The sequence below is a fragment of the Durotheca rogersii genome (genome assembly GCF_024521655.1).
Source record: "Durotheca rogersii strain YMJ 92031201 chromosome Unknown GGS23scaffold_14, whole genome shotgun sequence".
NCBI lineage: Eukaryota > Fungi > Ascomycota > Sordariomycetes > Xylariales > Xylariaceae > Durotheca > Durotheca rogersii.
The window spans coordinates 403,244-420,969 of record NW_026251245.1 but is presented as its reverse complement, the minus strand read 5'-3'; the positions used below and the strand labels follow the sequence as shown (position 1 = coordinate 420,969).

The 17,726-nt window shown below is 59.7% G+C and overlaps 6 protein-coding genes across 6 annotated transcripts; 5 read left to right on the top strand and 1 right to left on the bottom strand.

The window, feature by feature from the left end:
- Positions 1 to 1,919: 1,919 nt before the first annotated feature.
- GGS23DRAFT_110226 (uncharacterized protein) lies at positions 1,920 to 2,678 on the top strand. The gene has a single exon (XM_051510987.1). It carries the CDS (start codon positions 2,002 to 2,004, stop codon positions 2,455 to 2,457), a length of 456 nt encoding a protein of 151 aa, XP_051370891.1. The 5' UTR covers positions 1,920 to 2,001; the 3' UTR covers positions 2,458 to 2,678.
- Positions 2,679 to 5,629: 2,951 nt separating this feature from the next.
- On the top strand, positions 5,630 to 9,416 carry GGS23DRAFT_597797 (P-loop containing nucleoside triphosphate hydrolase protein; the record flags this gene model as incomplete). The annotated part of the gene is made up of 10 exons (XM_051518675.1): positions 5,630 to 6,379; positions 6,488 to 6,670; positions 6,757 to 7,060; positions 7,260 to 8,066; positions 8,157 to 8,301; positions 8,390 to 8,586; positions 8,746 to 8,776; positions 8,856 to 9,045; positions 9,200 to 9,305; positions 9,382 to 9,416. The coding sequence occupies 10 exons, from the start codon at positions 5,630 to 5,632 to the stop codon at positions 9,414 to 9,416; spliced, it is 2,748 nt and encodes a 915-aa protein (XP_051370890.1).
- A 142-nt stretch (positions 9,417 to 9,558) lies between these two features.
- GGS23DRAFT_109585 (uncharacterized protein) lies at positions 9,559 to 10,678 on the top strand. The gene is made up of 2 exons (XM_051510985.1): positions 9,559 to 9,697; positions 9,753 to 10,678. The coding sequence occupies exon 2, from the start codon at positions 9,906 to 9,908 to the stop codon at positions 10,446 to 10,448; it is 543 nt and encodes a 180-aa protein (XP_051370889.1). The 5' UTR covers positions 9,559 to 9,697; positions 9,753 to 9,905; the 3' UTR covers positions 10,449 to 10,678.
- GGS23DRAFT_597796 (uncharacterized protein) lies at positions 10,603 to 12,864 on the top strand (the record flags this gene model as incomplete). The annotated part of the gene is made up of 4 exons (XM_051518674.1): positions 10,603 to 10,820; positions 11,222 to 11,285; positions 11,395 to 11,575; positions 11,711 to 12,864. The coding sequence occupies 4 exons, from the start codon at positions 10,603 to 10,605 to the stop codon at positions 12,862 to 12,864; spliced, it is 1,617 nt and encodes a 538-aa protein (XP_051370888.1).
- Positions 12,865 to 13,065: 201 nt separating this feature from the next.
- Positions 13,066 to 15,118, bottom strand: GGS23DRAFT_109785 (alpha/beta-hydrolase). The gene is made up of 3 exons (XM_051510986.1): positions 14,951 to 15,118; positions 14,790 to 14,850; positions 13,066 to 14,714 (listed from the first exon to the last, which is right to left on the bottom strand). The coding sequence occupies exons 2-3, from the start codon at positions 14,842 to 14,844 to the stop codon at positions 13,360 to 13,362; spliced, it is 1,410 nt and encodes a 469-aa protein (XP_051370887.1). The 5' UTR covers positions 14,845 to 14,850; positions 14,951 to 15,118; the 3' UTR covers positions 13,066 to 13,359.
- Positions 15,119 to 15,518: 400 nt separating this feature from the next.
- Positions 15,519 to 17,713, top strand: GGS23DRAFT_573047 (uncharacterized protein). Its single transcript, XM_051516665.1, has 2 exons — positions 15,519 to 15,851; positions 16,080 to 17,713. The coding sequence occupies exons 1-2, from the start codon at positions 15,672 to 15,674 to the stop codon at positions 17,457 to 17,459; spliced, it is 1,560 nt and encodes a 519-aa protein (XP_051370886.1). The 5' UTR covers positions 15,519 to 15,671; the 3' UTR covers positions 17,460 to 17,713.
- The last annotated feature ends 13 nt before the right edge of the window (positions 17,714 to 17,726 follow it).

Here is a 17,726-nt window from a genome sequence, read left to right as displayed (position 1 = left end):
ACCTCTAAGAATACCACAGGCGGATGTCCCAGATATACCGCGCGAGAGGTATACCTACCTCACCTCTACACAGATCACGGAATTCGCTTACTTAGATGGGTTGGTAAGTTGGTAGGCTGGTAGGTTGGCAGAGGGGCGGGCAATTGGCAAGAGGCGCGCGCTCACACTCGCGCGCTCGCGCACTCCCACACGCACACCACACACACACACATGCATACATGCATACAAAGGGAACGGGAAAAAGAGCGAGAAGAGTGAGAGAGTGAGAGAGATGCAGGTGGTGGAGGAAGTTGGGGATCTTCAGCCATTCAAGGTCTGATATTGTGTGCACCAGCTGGAATTGGCAGAGGGTACGTCCATGCCGTACCCACGGTACCGGTACCCGGGGCTGGCGCAGGGTGGCGGCAAAAGCCTGCGGGATTCAACAGTGCACAACGGCTCGACATGTACATGTACTTGACCCGGCCTGGGCAGACAGCCAGGGCCCGGGGTGGAGTGGCACTGAGGTTAAAAAAGGTCTCGCCTTGGGAGGGGGGGAGAACCCACTGGTCCATCCATACTACTTTGCTGGCCAGCACCCCTGTCGCGTCCAACCAAAGTGCGCTCCCTACTATAAAAGGCTGCATCTTCTTACTCGACTTCATCTCGTCCCTCGTTCAGCGTATGCCTACCTGCCGTAGTCGCATCTCCAGGCAGGTTCGGGTTGGGGAGAGGAGGGAGACACGAGTAGGCATCGGAGATGGTTTCGGTAGCTCTCGAGGAAGTCCTGCTTTCGGTAGCCTCCCCCTACGCTGGTGTAGATCTCTCTGGCGGGCGTCGACGATGAAAATGCCGGGGTGAAATATTGGGTGTCTGTCTCTCTATCCATGTGGAAATACCCCCCTCCCCCCCTACAATTACAAGATCGGTCCTCCATTCTCCCTACACGTAAGTCTGTGTTAGGTACCTCCTACTTGATACATCGATATGGCTTCCCTTATGCGAGAATTGCCAGGCGCTTCGGGATTAGAGGCAAGGAAATGCTACATTCGTGATACCTACTAGATTACTGGTAACTGCCTCGGCCGCGAGGGAACTCCATTATCGACCCGACAGGCGCACGGAGGTGGGTATTAATTACCTACCTACCCAGAGATATATGTATCTCTAAGGTCCCTAAGCCTATGCGTATATATTATATCGGCGTATATATTTACATCATAGATGTCCCTCCCCTCCCCCCCCCTTTTATTTTGAAGCACCCCTATATATATCTGCGAAAGGGAGGGCCCTCGCTCGCGTCGTCCTTCTCGGTGCCTGTTCAACGTTGAATTGAACGTGATACCTTCTACCCTACCCTACCTACTGAGGTACCTACCTACCTTGCCTGCCTGCCTGCCTGCCTGCCTGCCTGCCTGAGGTACCCGGGAACCTCGTGGGCTTCCCACGCTGGTAGGATTCAGACTAGCTCCCTTTCCCGTTGCCGGATGTACCTGCGTGCGTGTATTTTCACGACGCAGGTGTTTGTGTTAGTATAGTAGGTATATATGCTGTCTGCACACCCGTTATGCATGGCCTTTTCTCTTCCTTCCTACCTAGGTACCTACCAACCTACTTAATTAACTAATGTCTGGTAGCTGTCCGTCGGTCTTTCGTGCCTTTCCCGCACCGGAGGTCATGGTCGAAGGTGGCCGGCCGTGGGTACATACCTACCTACCTACCTAGGTACCTCGTAACCTAAGCGTGGCTACCGGAGAAGGTGTGTTATGCCTCTTATGAACCTAACCTTTTTGTAGGTAATATGCAGGTAGGTAGTACCCCTTACCTGCCCTACCTCAGGTACCTACGCCACTCTACATGCCGCACTTCGGTACTTACCCAGGTAGGTAGGTGAGGTAGTTTACACATAGATACCTATCTCCTAAAGTAGGTCGGTCGGTATACACATGCCTCTCCTCTCATGATTACCTCTCCTGCTCGCTCGCCTCTTATACCGGGGTCCTCCTCGCTGGCCTTGTCACGATGGCTACCCGTTTACCGCGCGTCCCGAAACCTCGAGCTCGCCTCATCGGGGCGACTGCGCAGCGTATGACAGGCAGCATTCCCGTCACTTGTCGCACCTGGCTGGGTGGGGATCTGGCCAAGATTGCCCGCGAGTCAAGACCACGCCCATCTGCGATTGACAACGCGGGCCGGTTGGCCTCGCTGTGCATTCCCTCCTCCCTTCCACTCTGTCTCTGTCCCTCTCTGTCTCTCTTCTTCTCTCTCTCTCTTTCTCTCGCCTCTCCCACTAGCTTTCCCATTTTTGGCGTCTCCTGTCCTTCATCTTCCCTCCCCACCCTCTCTCTCCGTCCCATCTCTATCCACCCACTCGCCCGCTCGCCCACCCGCCTCTCCATCCATCCGCCCACACATCCATCCACTCATGTTGTTTATATACATACATGCATGGCATGTGACAGGCATGCGGTTAGATAGGAGGCGCACCCCCCCGCCTGCATTCATATAAACATACAGAGAGGTCTATAGCACGTCGATACGTATACCGATACATACATACCTACCTAGGTAAGTGGGTAGTCATCGATGCATGCTGGCGTGATCGAGGCAGGCGGACGGGGAGGTGAATAGCGAGTTACCCCCCGTTCTACACAAAGTGTATGATCGAGGGGGGTTGACGGAGATGAGGAGAGGGGGGGGGTCGATCTCGAGCTTCGAGAAGCCACATCTGCCTGTACCTATGTACCGACTGTACGTACACAACGTAGACATGTACACACTCGTAGATCCAGACGCCAGGCGCCCTGGCGCGCCCTGGCAAACCTAGGCAAACCCAGGTAGGCAGGCAAACCCAGTGGTACCGGCACAGGCATCGAGTAAAACGCCCCCACCTCGCGATCCCAACCGCCCAACCAGATCATGTCCAGCAGGGATCGCAACCGTCACCGCTGTGTCAATACTATGTATATGTATGTACGAGACACACGAGACAACCGAGCCCGGGAATCTGGCCGGATCGGTATGGCCAGGTGAATTCGCTCCCATCGAGGTCGCTCGCTGGCGTCCCTCTCTCATCAGCTCCGACAAGCCCCCAAATCCTAACCACGGCGACAGAACGAACTTCCATCGCCGAGACGGGGAGACGATGCTTGTCGATACCGTCACCCACCCCCGGCTTCTCGAATTGTGTGTGTTCTGCGCAGACTTGCGCCGACGACGTTGCACCTGTGTCGAGACTGAAAACAGGACCGGAACCAGACTAGCCCTTTTACTCAGGGCCTTTAAGGGGTCTGACCCTCATGTGCGGTGCCATGTTCATTTAGCCTCCTCCAACTACCTGTAGGTTACGCCAACGGGAAATGGCGAGAAGTCCCAGTCGGCCGCGAGGCAATTCGGCCTGGGGAAGGCAGTCGTAATAACCGTCAGGCTGGGATGGCATTATGCCCATGCGTACGCTATATCGGAAGACGGTCTAGCTTGGCTGGGAGGGGGGTGCGAAGAAGAAAGAAGAAAAAAAAAGAAAGCTCGGGTTTCGATATCGTGTCTGCTAACCTGCTATTACCTGCTACCTGCTACCTGCTACCCGAAAGGGGTAAGATGAGCAGGATGCTGAATCAACACCGACGCGGTTGTTGGTTAGCCGGGTACCGGAGAAGCTTGGCGAGAGAGGGCGCGAGACTGGACATCCCGTCTCTCGTCAGCCATCTGATCGGAAGTTGGCCCCAGCGAACTCTTTCTAACTCTTAACTCTTATGAGTACTCTCCTCGCCGAGAGAATAAGGGAAAAAGGAAGAAGAGAGTGGGAGGCGGCTGGGTAGGGAACAACTTGGCGTTTTACGGGTGTAAGTGGAGGAGCCCTGGTCACCACCGCCGGGTCGTCAGGAATATCACGGGAGTCATCCATCCCCTCCCACAAGGAGAGTAGCGCGTCGTACGACGGCCTACCGAGGAGTCCAGTGCGCACACGACAAGCGGCGAGGCGAAGGTGGCGCTCAAGCGTGTGTTCGCATCCAGGCACGTGCATCCGAGTGTACGCGTACGGATTGCGTCTGTATGCATCGATACTCTGTACGCAAGTCGCGGCGGGCCGGCGGTCGGTCGGTCGGACGGGTCAGGTGCGGCAACGACCAACTACGAACAGAACAGAAGACGGATTGGCGTTCGGGAGAGTTCTAGAGGAGGGGAAGGGAAGGGGAGGGGAGGGAAGAGGCGGCCAGTCTAATCGACGCCAAATGACCGGCCGGCGGCGATGACGCATTGTTGGGACGGGGACGAAGTCAAACGTAGACAGACAAGTATGTACCTCCCTCCATCAGTTGTCGCGCGTCATCGCTGTGTTTTAGGTATGCGCATAGCGTCCGCCACCTAGCGCGTTGGCATCTCCTCCTTTGCCCGGCCCCCTCTCTGTACTGGCCGGAGGCGACAGGGCGGCGTGACCGACGGCGAAGAGGCTAGTAACACGTTGTTACAGGTGCTGGCAACGCAACACAACGCAACGCAACGCAACGCAGCGGGTATGAATTTGCCATCCCGGTCCCACCAAGGGTCAGGCAGGTACCTGGGTACCTAATATGCCTCCACACCTGCGTCAGGTACTTAGGTACCTCACTGGGATTGTTGAAGCATGCAGCCCGTCACAGCCCGCCAATCGGCACGGGCCTCCACCACCAGCCGGACCAAGGCCTCGTGGCGCCTCCCAATTGTCAGGAGGCAGGCTACGAGCAACCTGCCCAAGTCCTTGACGCCTAGAGGTACCTAGGTAGGTACCCAGACAGGTACCTATACCCGGAGGTGAGAGGTAAGAGACGAGCTAAACAACGAAGACTACCAAGTAGCGCTGTTAGGGGTCGAGCCTAGGTATCCTTCGTTAAGTAACCTACTGATCTGCAAGTACCTACCTCCCAAGGTACCTACTCACAGGTAGGCAGGTACCTGGTAGGTACCTACGGTACTCGTGGCCCTGCGCACCCCTGCACGACCACGGCAGCGATGGCGGATTGCGCGATACCTGCGTGCGGTACAGAATCGACCACTGGCCGGCGGGCGGTTCGCCTTCCACCCGTCGGCGTCGCACTCTTGTCGCCGGTACCTGGGTACCTCCCCCTCGGGCTAGCAGGTACCTGCGTACTCGGCTGTGGGGCGTCGTCGGGGCATCGGAGCCTAGCCGCCAAATTCCCGATGCTCTGGGAGCTGCCCGCCTTCGATTTGGTCAATTGATCCTCCATCTGCAACTTGGCATATGCAAGGGCCTGTGAAGAAAAAAACAGCCGTCCCGGGCCCACGTGAGTTGGTGTTGCTTTCGTGCCTCGACACCGCCATCTCGAAACCCCCCCCCTTCCCCTCCCCTCTCCCCGCGAACCCCCCCCTGGCTTTGCTCTACCGTGCTCGCTCCCTACGTCTACATTGCCCGCTGCCGGTCGAGGAGGCAGGTTCTGCGTCGTCATGGGACCGGTGGGGTTTGCCTGATCGATTTGCTCCGCCCCGAGCCACCGTAGCTGCGAATGCACTCGCGAGCGAGAAGAGACGTCTCGCAGATATCGACTGCCTGCCGCTAGCGAGCTGGTTCTAGGTGCGGCGGACTAGCGCCTCTCCGAGCGAACCCCCCTCGTGTGGCTACAGCCGCCCTCGCTCACCTTACCGAGCACCCGTCATGGATCCCCGCCGAGGTGTCTTGCACCAGACCACGGTCGACTCTATCGCGCTACCGCAGAAGACATTCCACACGACCACCATCGCCGGCAGCAAGAGGCCCCACGCCGAGCCGGACGCCTCGTCGTCGAAGAAGGCGACCCCGTTCCAGCGGGCCTCGGTCCTGAGGAGCGGCCCACCGGAGCTCCGCGCTAGCGCTATCGCCGTCGTCGACCCCGCGGCCGCGCCGCAGCTCCCAGAGCGCTCGCAGCGGCCGGCGGCGCCGCCCCCCCCTACCGCGACGGCCGACCGCTCGCTCTTACTCTCGTTCCCGCGGTACGGGCTCCCGGACGCGCTGGTGGCCAACCTGCGGGCGCTCGGCATCCGCGAGATGTACCCGTGGCAGAAGCAGTGCCTGCTGGGGCCGGGCCTGCTCGCTGGGACGCGCAATCTCGTCTACACCGCGCCCACCGGCGGCGGCAAGTCCCTCGTCGCCGACATCTTAATGCTCAAGCGCGTCCTACACGACCACGACGCCAAGGCCTTGCTCGTGCTCCCCTACGTCGCCCTCGTCCAGGAGAAGGTGCGCTGGCTGCGCAACGTCGTCCAGGGCATCAAGCGCCCGCCCGCCGCGGGCGCGTCGGCCAGTGGCGAGTCGCTCTGGCGGCGACGTGCCGACGCCGACAGCGTCCGGGTTGTCGGCTTCTTCGGCGGCGGCAAGATCAGGGCGACTTGGTCCGATTTCGACATCGGAGTCTGCACTTTCGAGAAGGTACGTATATATATATAGATAGATAGATAGATAGACAGATAGATAGATAGATATACGCGGATGCTCTTGGCCGCGCCCCCTCCCGCTGTAGTCCTAACAGGCGCGCAGGCCAACGCCCTCATTAACACCGCCATCGACGACTGCACCGTCACGAAGCTGCGGGCCGTCGTGCTGGACGAGCTGCACATGGTGGACGACGACCACCGCGGCTATCTCATGGAGCTCATCGCCACGAAGCTGCTGAGCCTCGAGCACGACGTCCAGATCGTCGGCATGAGCGCAACTTTGTCGGTAAGCAGACGCGCGCGCGACCCGCGTTGCGAATTCTCACCCTCTCCCCACCCCCCTCGCCTCCGTCAGCTGACGACTCGCGGCAGAACATCGATATATTGTCGCGTTGGCTCGACGCCCACATCTATAGCACCGTCTACCGGCCCGTGCCTATCGACGAGTACCTCGTCCACGACAGCGGCATCTACCCAGCGTCGTCGACCAGCGGCCTCCTCAGGGCCGCCAGCCAGCTCGCTTCCGACTCTGGTGCGAGCCAGCTCCAGAGCCATGCTGTTCGGACGGTGCAGCCTAGCGCGCACAAGGAATTCCAGGATCCCGTGCTAAATGCCGTTGTTGCGCTGGCGGCGGAGACGGCCAGAGAAGGCTACGGCGCTCTCGTATTCTGTAGTAGTCGGCGGTCAGTTGGCAGTTGAGAATGCCCTTTCCCCGTTGGTTCTATATCTTTCACGTATGCGCTAACACAAGTCTATAGTATGTCAAATGTTCCTTTATTTCATCATTCTACTGTAGCTCTTTCACCCTGAGCGAATGAGCCTGTCCTCGCGGAAGAGCCAGTTTCGTCGTGACATATACTAACACATGCAATCAGAGGGGTGCGAATCCGACGCGCGGCTTATTGCCCGCGTTCTACGCGATGCTTCATCGGACGACCCGGCCGCCCTCGAGAAGAGGCTGGATCTCCTAGCGGGTCTGCGCAGCCTTAGCACGGGGCTGGATCCGACTCTAGCCGAAACGGTCGCTTCCGGCGTTGCCTTTCACCACGCCGGTCTGACTACAGAGGAGCGCGACATGGTAGCCGACGCGTACGACAGCGGCGCGCTGAAAGTCCTGGTCGCGACCTGTAGTCTAGCCGCCGGCGTCAACCTCCCTGCGCGGCGCGTTATTCTCCACAATGCGCGCATGGGCCGCGAGCTGGTCGGGCCCTCGATGCTTCGCCAGATGCGCGGCCGCGCGGGGAGGAAAGGGAAAGACGAGGTGGGCGAGACGTATCTATGCTGCCGCGGGACCGACCTAGAAGACGTAATCGCGCTGATGCGCGCGGAACTGCCCGAGATCTCGAGCGGCCTGACGACGGAGAGGCATCGCATCCAGCGAGCGCTGCTCGAGATAATCGCCATCCGGCTGGCGAACTCGAGGGATTCCATCCAGGATTACATCCAGAAGACGCTGCTCAGCCTATCTGCGTCGCCTGACACCGTGCATGCCCGGGTGGAAGGCGGTCTGCAGGACCTCGTCGACATGGGATTTGTCCAGTCCGACGACTCTGGGTATTCGTATACCGCAACGAAGCTGGGCCAGGCGGTCGTTGCGTCGGCACTAGAGCCCGAGGACGGCGCGTTCGTCCATCGCGAGATGCAACGTGCGCTGCGCGCTTTTGTGATGGATGGAGAGATGCGTAAGCAGCCTCCCGCGAGAACCCGGCCTTTGCAGTCGGCTTGCCCAACCCGTAGCCCTGTTACTTATGAAAAAGAAAATCTTACCGCAGATGTCCTGTACATGTTCACGCCGATACACAACTTATCCCTCACCATAAACTGGCGAGTATTTAGATCCGAAATGGAGAACCTAGACGATAGCGGACTGCGCGTCATGATCTTCCTTGGCCTAAAACCGACACAAGTAAACACGATGTACGCGACAACTTCTATTTTTACCACGAGACCAAAAAAAAAAAAAAAAAAAGAGAGAGAGAGGGGCGTGTGGACTAACATAGGGCAGGGCGCAAGGCGGGAGCCTCAAGGAGACGACGCCCGAAGAGAAAGAGACTGCGCGGATCTATCACAGATTCTACCTGGCTCTGCAGCTGAGGGACCTTTGTAACGAGATGCCCATTCACCTGGTCTCTCGGAAGTATGACACACCACGGGGTGCCGTGCAGACCCTCGCACAGACGTGCCAGGGGTTCGCTGCGGGAAGTAAGTGGTTCCATATCATTCCCTTAGAATTGGCCCCCCCCTAGAAGCCTTACTTGGGGGACATATATGCCCAGACTAAACAGACGTTTCACGGCTGGGCCGTCCTCGCGGCCTCCAGTAAGCCGCACGTTTGTGCGTGCTAACTATAGTATAATTTAGTGATGAAATTCTGCGAAAAGATGAATTGGGGGTAAGTGCACACACACACGTATCGGAACCGATGGCGCGGCGCCATGTCTCGGCTTGAGACTGATGCTCACCACCACCAGGGCGATGGCGGCTATCCTCGACCACTTCTCGGACAGGCTGAACGCAGGGGCCAAGTCGGACCTCCTGGCGCTGGCCAAGATCACGTTCGTCAAGAGCCGGACGGCGCGGGTCTTCTACGACAACGGGTTCAAGACGGTGGCCGCCGTGGCGAACGCGGATCCCAGAGAGCTCGTACCGGTTCTTATGCAGGTTCGTGGAGCGAGAGAGAGGGGGGGAGAGGGAGAGAGAGGGAGGGAGAGGAGAGAGACGGCGACAGGGCCCATCCCATCCCATCCCGTCCCCGACCTGGCCACGCGCGAGAATGCGAGTATAGCGGACTGACCACGGTGGCATTGTTAAATAGGCGCAACCGAGCAAGGTGCGGCTCAAGGCCGAGGACGAGGACAAGTACGAGGAGAAACTGTTGGCCAAGGCGAAGGTGATCGCCGATTCAGCGAACCGGCTGTGGCGTAGGCGCATGACCCCTCTCTCCGCGCCCGCGGCAGCGCAGCAGCAGCAACTCGCGCAGCTAACAAGCCATGGCAGAAATCGAGATGCAGCAGCAGCTCTACGAGGAATAGGCACCGCCTGCGCCTTTACCCCAACAGTCCTTGCGTTTCCCGCCAACGCCCGCCGCCCCTCTTTCGTGTGGCTTGTACAGATTGCCAACGTGTGTGGTGTGTGGTGTGTGATCCCGATGCGTGCCCATGCAACCCTACTCCCACGCACTGGTCCCAACCTCTGGGCAGGAGGTAAAGAGAGGGAGGGGGGGGACATCGAGAGCTGCCGCCTGGTCTTGGGGACAGGTGCGTGCACGCGCGCATGTGTGTGTATGTCGGTATTTGCGTGCGTGCGTGCGTGTGTATGTGTTATTCCCCTTTTGGGCGACGGGACGGCACCCTGATATCGAAGAACAGTAGAGCTAGCGCTGTCATCCGCCGTGGCGTGGCCTCCGAGACAAGTCGGTTTTTTTTTTCTCGTCCCCTCCCTCCCTCTCCCTCCCTCCCCCTCTCTCTCTCTCTCTCTATTTCGACTCTTGGGCTGGGCGGAGGAGGGGAGAGAGAGGCGTCATGAGATCTTCGATGCTGGGAAGTCCTGCATGGGTGGCCTTCGCCCGCGAGCCTATCGCCTCGGTCGACCCCGTCTCACACGCAGCCACGCCCGTCCTATCATCGGCTGTTCCGCTGCAGGCCAACCCTGTTCTGGAGCGAACGCCATATCCAACGCTCCCCCCCTCCCCCTTTCTGGCGCTACATACGCCTCCAGGTATCACCGGCCGCCTTTTTCCTTTCCCGCCACGACTGGCGCTATCTAGGCTGCCTGTCTGCCTGTCCACCCTCCATGTCGATAATGACCAGCCATCCTGTGCGCCCACGAAGGGAAACACAAAGCCGTCGGCTGTCCGGCTTGTCTTTTCCAGGTGGTTTTGCCTCAAATTCCTTTTTTATTTTTATATTTTAATTCTCTCTTTTCATCTCTTCCCGGCAGTCATCGTAATCACTGCCATCATAATCCCACATATCCTTCCTCCCTTTCCCTCCCCGCCCCGCCCGCAAACCCGTCTATCTGTCTCCCTGCCTGTCTGCCCGTCTATCCATCCGCCTAGTCAGTAGTATTAGCCAAAGGTCCAAGAGCCACATTGGCTTTCGAGACGCCCACCTACCTCATCCCCCCTCCCCCTGGGTACGACCGACGCCCTTCGGCCCCGCCTGACTAGAGGAGGAGGCGCCAGCAAGGACACACCCCCTCCCTCTTCGTCCGGCCGCCATGGTTTCGACAAGCGCGAGTAGGGCGGATAACGGCTCCGAGGGCTCTAGCACTCGGCCGGGAACGACGGCGACGACGGCGGCGACGCTTGGCGACGTCATGAGGGCGCCATCGACGCGGACCCCAGACGTCGTCGTGCTCGACTCGGTGGACTGCGAAGGAGACGTCGGTGAGGCCCTCGACCCGAGGGAGGACCTGTGGCTGTCGTCGGTCGACGGGTAAGTGGCCAGAATTCGGCCGGTCTGGTCGGCTTCGGATCAGACTCCGTGCCCTGCGGGGGATCCCCCCTCCTCCTCGCTACGTTCCAATCGGTCTCTCTCTCTCTCTCTTATTAGACAACCTATACACCCACCTCACCCTTGACACGAAGGCACATCCACGCAATGACAGACTCTTTAAACAAATGCATAAGCGCCCCTGTTCCTCTTGTACTCTCTCTCTTTATCTCTCTCTCTCTCTCTCTCTCTTGACACGAATAAGATCAACTTAATAGTCTCTCCACATCAATTAGCTAGCGTCTCTCGACTCTTGTTATCGTCTCCCCCCCTGCGTTCGCGTCGACCCTCCCCCCAGGAGTGCCTCCCCGGGAGTGTGAGCCTAGCTAAGACGCAGCCCGCAGACGATACAACTCTCCGATCATTCCCCTTCGCGTCGGCACGGCTCCCGACTGCCAGACCTTTTACGTTAGTTACGCCTCCTCCCCTCTTTCAAGCACTCCATATGTACATATATAGACATGTAAAAGAAGAAAAAGATGCTCGTAGACGCTAAAAAGAGATGATTCCGCACCAGGTGCATAAGAGCGTCCTCCTCAAAGCCGAGTTCTTCAGGAAGGCCCTCTGCGGCGGATTCCGCGAGTCGGACGCCCAAGCGATCGACCTACCCGAGGAGGATCCGGCGATATTTCACTTCATCGTCGCCTTCCTTTACGAGAACAAATACGTCCCCATCAGGGCGGCCGCAACAGTGCTGAGTACGAGAAAAAGATTTACCCCCACCCCCACCCCCACCCCCCTTTCTTCTCAAACATACCCGCGCCTGGTAAACCGATCAATCAGGTGCCGTGGAGATGAGTGGGTGCGTTTTATCTGACAGCGAGATCTGCTAGGGCCGGACGACGAGCAGGAAAACGCCCGCTGGGCGGCCTCGGGAATATCGGCGGCAGCAGAAGATGACCAGCAGCAGCAGCAGTTTGGGGGCGGTTCCGACTCGGAGTCGAGCGCGAGCCTGCCGAGCGACTCCAGCACGGCGCGGAGCCAGCGGCGCCGCGACAGGAGGCGCCGCCGCGAGACCCGCCACTGGGAGCGCCTGCGGCGGAAGCACCCGGGCATGCACCGGCTCGGGTGCGCGTGCCGGCAGTGCCTGACGCGGGGCGGCCCGCCGTGCTGGAACTGCGCCGCGCCGCGCATCCCGCCGCAGCCGCCGGGCCTGACGTCCGTGCATCACATGCAACTCGGCGGCGGCGTCGTCGTCGTCAACGCGACGCCGCGGCCGCGGCCCCGGCGACACCGGACCCAGCAGCAGCCGCCGCACAACCGCCACCGCCAGACGTCGATGCCTGCGCTGGAGAGAGTGGACAACGAGAGCAACGACGAGGGGGGAGCAGGAGCAGGAGGAGGAGGAGGCGGGGCCGGAGCCGAGGGCGGCGGCGCGCGGGAGCGCATCCAGAGCGCGCAGGACCTGCGGACGTGGCTGCTGGCGTACGAGCTGAACCTGGACGTGTACATCTGCGCGAACAAGTTCCTGCTGGACGACTTCAAGCGGGCGGTGGCGCGGGCGTGCATCGACATGCTGGAGGCGGCGGGGGCGGACGCGGCGGAGGTGGAGGTGCTGCGGCTGTGCCGGAAGCTGTACCAGGGGCTGCCGGAGGCGGACGCGCTGCTGCGCATGGTGTTCGCGCGCGTCGGCTTCCTCAGCCCGCGGCTGTGGCGCCGCGCCCCCGACGCCACCGCCGCCTTCTTCCACGCCCACCCCGAGGTCTCCGCCCTCATGTTCCGCGAGACCCTCGCCCGCCGCGAGGAGGACTACCACGGCATCGCCGCCGCCGGCCCCCCCGCCGCCTTCGCCCCCGGAGCCGCCCCCGGCGTCGGCCTCGCCCCCGGCGCCCCCCCCGCCTTCGCCCCCGCAGACATGCTCCCCGCCATGGAGCGCTCCGTCCTCCCGCCCCATTCCGCCCCCATACCCCCCCCGGGCTTCCACTACAACGACCTGCGCCCCGCGCACCCCCTGCGCAGACACCAGTGGAGGCGAGCCGACTTCTGAACAACCGAGTAAGCCAATGGACCATAATTTTACGTATCAGAAGGCGGCTTGCTTGCAGCGAGGAGCTAGAGCTAGCGGACGGGCCTGCAGCGAGGGGGATAGTTTGAGCAGCCGGCAAGGGCCTGTCCTCGGGTTCCGGGACGCGCTGGGGAAGATAGGATGCCGGGCGACTGCGGTCGGCATCGCGGTCTATCTGAGAAGAGGGCAATGCGGTGGATTACACATTTCTTTACGCTAGTTTTCGAGGTCTAGCTCTTGGTTTTTCATTGTATCATTAGATTCCTCATTTTTGGGTGTGTTTACAACGAGCAGGTAAAGCTATAAATTTGTGGGCGATCCAACAACCACTCAGTCAACGAGATAAGACAACGTGACTCGAATCTGGGCCCTCTCTTCTCATACTTTACGAGCAGCGGGAAGCTCCCCATCTCCGTGCTCGGCAAAACAAATATTATTTAGTATCTTGATAGTACTACCTATACTGCTTTTTATTCTCTAGTCGATCGTGTCGTCGCGCAGCTTGAGCAGTTGCGGGATCACATCCTCGGGCTTGGAGCGGAGGGCGTTGTGGTAGAGGACATTCGTCTCGAACACCTTGATGCCTCTGATGCGGGAGGCGGTGGCGCGGGCCAGGTTGGAGTCGACGTACATGTCGTTGTAGCTCGCCGCGTACACGGGGACTTCGTTCCTGGCCAGCTGCGCCACGTCGTAAAGGGGTGGCCACTCGTCGAAACGGGCGAGCAGGTCGGCCGTCTCGCGAAGCCGCGCGAGCTCGGGACACGTCTCGAAGAGCGAGGGGTAGATCATCTCGCCGGAGAAGTACAGAGGGTCGTCGTCGCGCAGGCTCGCGGGGCCGGCCCAGTCTCGGCGCAGCCACTGGTACCCGTCTATGTCCTTGCCGATCCTCTCGGCAGCCCAGTTGCCGGCGACGCCCGGGCCGAAGCACCAGCAGGGCTCATGGAGAAGCGTATATATAGGAGCAACGTCCCAAGACCCATCCTGCTCCAGCTCATTCAGGGTCCAACGGGTGAGGAGGCCGAACTGGTCGAGATCTGCCTTCATGCGGAGGATGTAGTTGTGGACCTGGTCGATGCCGCCGTGCTTACCGAGGTTAAGGCCGATGGTCATCAGCCTCTGGACTGTCAGGAAGCCACCGGCGGGAAGCGGTATCCCCTTGGCGCCGCCGAGCTCGATGATCTTCCCTGCGATCCATTTTACCGTGGCGACGTCGTCGGGGAACTTCTTGTAGTAGGCCTCGTTCCGCTCCTTGCATCTCTGATAGGTGACCTGGTACACTTCGGCCGGTCCCTTGTCCAGAGGGGCAAGCCCGCCGGTGATGAAGCACTCGCGTAGGCCCTCGGGCGCGAATGATAGGTATGTCAGCGTCGTCATGCCGCCGAAGGACTGGCCGAAGGTGGACCATTTCTTCTTCTCGGGCGGATAGTCCTTGGTGAGGCAGAGGCGCACAGCCTCGGCGTCTTTGACGATCGTGTCGGCCCGGAAGAACTTGAGGTAGTCGGCCTGATCCCCGGGGCCGCCGACGAGCCCCAGCGTGTCGGCAGAGACGGGGGTGCTGAGGCCAGTACCCCGCTGGTCCAGAAACAGCAGCTCATAACCCCTCTCGAGCATGTACTTGGACAGGGTAGAGTCTTGGGGCGCAGGGCAGCCAAAGCCAGGACCGCCCTGGAGGAAGACGAGGTAGGGCCGCTGGGCAGCCTCGGGGGGCGACGACTCAACAATGGGCTTCTTGTACTTGACGGCACTTCTTGCAAATAGTCTGACGGGCTTTGAGCTGGGATCGGAGTGATCCAAGGGGACTTCGAACCAGAGCTCCTTCACAAGCAGCTTTCCTAGCCCATCACATCTTTAGTTGATGTGAGGGCTAAGGCCCGGGGCTAAGGAGCTGGCTATAGCGGCGGACTCACCTGGGACGAGATACGGCTTGCTCTCGGAGATGGGCCGGGCGATGACCGGGGCCATGGCTGTCTTGTAGGTAGCAAGTGTGCGCTTGCTTAGCAACAACCTGTTGGCAAGTAATGGAGTAGAATAGTGGCTGAAGCGGGGGAGAAGCCGAGCACACACATACATGGATGCGTATCCTATCCTATCCTATCCCTGGTATAGGCAGATATGTGCAAGATGGATGAAGGGGGTGGAGTTAGGCATATAGAGTAGGTAGGTGTACTCATACAGGGAGGAGGTGAGGTTGGGCAGGGCTGGGCAGGGCCGGGCAGGGTTAGGTACCTAGGTACCTAATAGATAGATGTATCTAAGGCAATGTACCTACAGACATCATTTGAATTGTATATGTACCTACCGACCTAGTGCATGTGAATTGGGATCATGGCTGCCGTAAGGTGAGGTGACAGGTAAGGCGGCGATGGGCAAGAGGGACTGGGTGATATGTTGGGCGGGTACAGGTAGGTACCTAGGTAGGTACCTCTAGTAAGAGGAACCTGGCTAGAGGTATTGTAGGTATAGGTACCTGGGTAGGTGTGCAGTAAAATGTATCTGGGTGAACTGCAAGGTGCCTACGGAAAAACTGAAGGCAGCGTCCATAACTCTGTAGATAATCTATAAGCATTACGTACCTAGGTACCTGTTAAATAAAAGAAAGGAGGCCTTATCACATTGGTTACCGCAGTAAGGGGGGGACCCGCCTCCCTCTGACCAGGCAAAGAATCGGCGGTTACCAGCCCGTCGGTCCGCACCGACCCCGGCCAGCTTCTTCCCTCCCTCGCCAACACCACTTTTCGCACCATTTTTCTGCCTCGACGCGTCAATTTTCCTCCTCCCACCATCTGCCCATGTCGACTTCCACTTCCCTGCCCACCACTCCGGAGAAGAAGAGCTCGGCCCAGGAGATGAATTGCCAGAACCTCACCCAGACCTTAGTAGAGTCCTTCAACGCTCTGGCTGATGAAGTCCAGAATCTGAGCGATAGACAGACCGTCTTAGAGCACAAGCTCCGATACGCTCACGAGCAGGTATGCCTCCAATCCCCCCCGCCTTTCCCTCTCCCTCCTGCGCATCTCATATGATGAGATACTATTAGCTCTAGATCAAGAGCTGCCTCGTGGCAACCCTGATTGAAAACACCTACAACCTCTGATATTGCGGGAAATACCCCCCCATACACCCTGATTACAAATCAGAACCTCTACGAGATAGAACGGCCTGCTAACCTCATCGTTCCTTGTTCTTCGTCCCGCTAGTTCCAATATCTCGCCGACAAGTATGCACCAGCCGCACCGGAGATATCCGAGACTTTGTTGAACCTCCAGGTCCCCCCGGAATTGCACAACCCGTCGCTGGCCAACACCAGTTTCGTCCCCCTTCCCAAGCGCAAGGCCTCCGACTCGAAGCATCAGATCGCCATCATCATCAGGGAGGGTAGACGTGTCGCTTCCTCCCTCACAGCCACCAGCAAGAGCAGCCGGTCCAGCCGGGACAGCTTCCCTCCTACCACCATGACCACCCTCTCCACCATTCTCGAGCAGGACTTCACCGTCGCCGGGAAGAAGGGCAAGCTGGATTGCCCCTTCTCTCAAGCCGACGCGAAAGGGAAGCAGCCCGGTTCTCGTCACACTGGGCCACCTACGGCAACACACGACGCCCAGGACCCGATCTGCGCCGCCATGTACGACGACACGCACTCGCAAGGCGCCGCCACCAAGTGTCCCATCCGCTACCTAGACCAGCACTCCCCCGAAGAGATCGCGCACTACTTGGAGACGCACAAACACGAGCTGCCGAGAAGCCACGAGGTCTGCGTGAGGAGATATCAGAAGAACGAAGAGCATATCAAGAAACTCGACGCCAAGTACGGCAATCTCGCCAGCATGGTCGAGGGACTCAGCCGAATCCACCAACCCATGCTGCCCGACCAGGACACGCGGCCCCAGAGCGAGGTCGAGAGAACCCCCAACGAGCGGGTCGAGACCTGGGCGCAGACCGTCAGCGCCTCGGCTACGGAGGACCCGGAACGCGCCACCCCCGAGCACGACGGAGATGACATGGAGCGGCAGAGCCACTTCGACCGCCCGCTCAAGGAGGTGCGGGTGGGCGAGTCTCCGAGCCGGCCCTGGGGCATCTCGGTGCCCATCTTCGACACGCCGCCGGGCGCGAACGGCCTAGGCCGGCCCGAGTCCCCGCCGCCCGCGCCCGTCCCTATCCCTTCGTTGCTGCCATCGTCCCGAGCGGAGACGCCGGCGAAGAGAATGGGCAAGTGCCCCTTCGACCACACGAAATTGACGACGCCGACGCCGAAGGCGGTGGGTGGCGCGGCCTCGACCAAGCGCGAAGACAAGGGCGCCTCCTCGGTGAGGCTCGGCGACGTCCCGGTGGCCGCGGCGAGCAGCCAGCCCTCCATCCCCGCACCGCCCGAGCCGGCGCGCACAGCCGTAAACCCCCCCTCGTTTCAGCAAACCCACACCCAGCCCGCCTTCATCAACGTACCCGAGCTTGAGCGCGAGCGCGAGCGTAACCGCAAACAGGAGCCCCAGCCGCAGATGCTCTTCACTGGCCCCGTCTTCATCGGGTATCCCATCGAGGACGCCATTCGCCTCATGCAAAGCCTCCGGGGCCAACAGTGACGCGGGGGCTCGCTGGAGGGGATAGAGACAAGTCGGGGGGGGGGATACCGGCACGACTACTTATTTATAATGACGCCACGCAATGGCACGCTACGATACGTTATAACTTTGGGATGGGAAGGGGGTTTCTGTGCTGGTTTTGTTCTTTAGCATCAGGTCACGGACTATCTTTGTTACGCCCAAGGGGGCACAGGGGAGGGGAGTTCCGGCCAGATACCCAGGTTCTGATAGTTACTTAGGAATTGAAATTTATAGCATCCATAATGC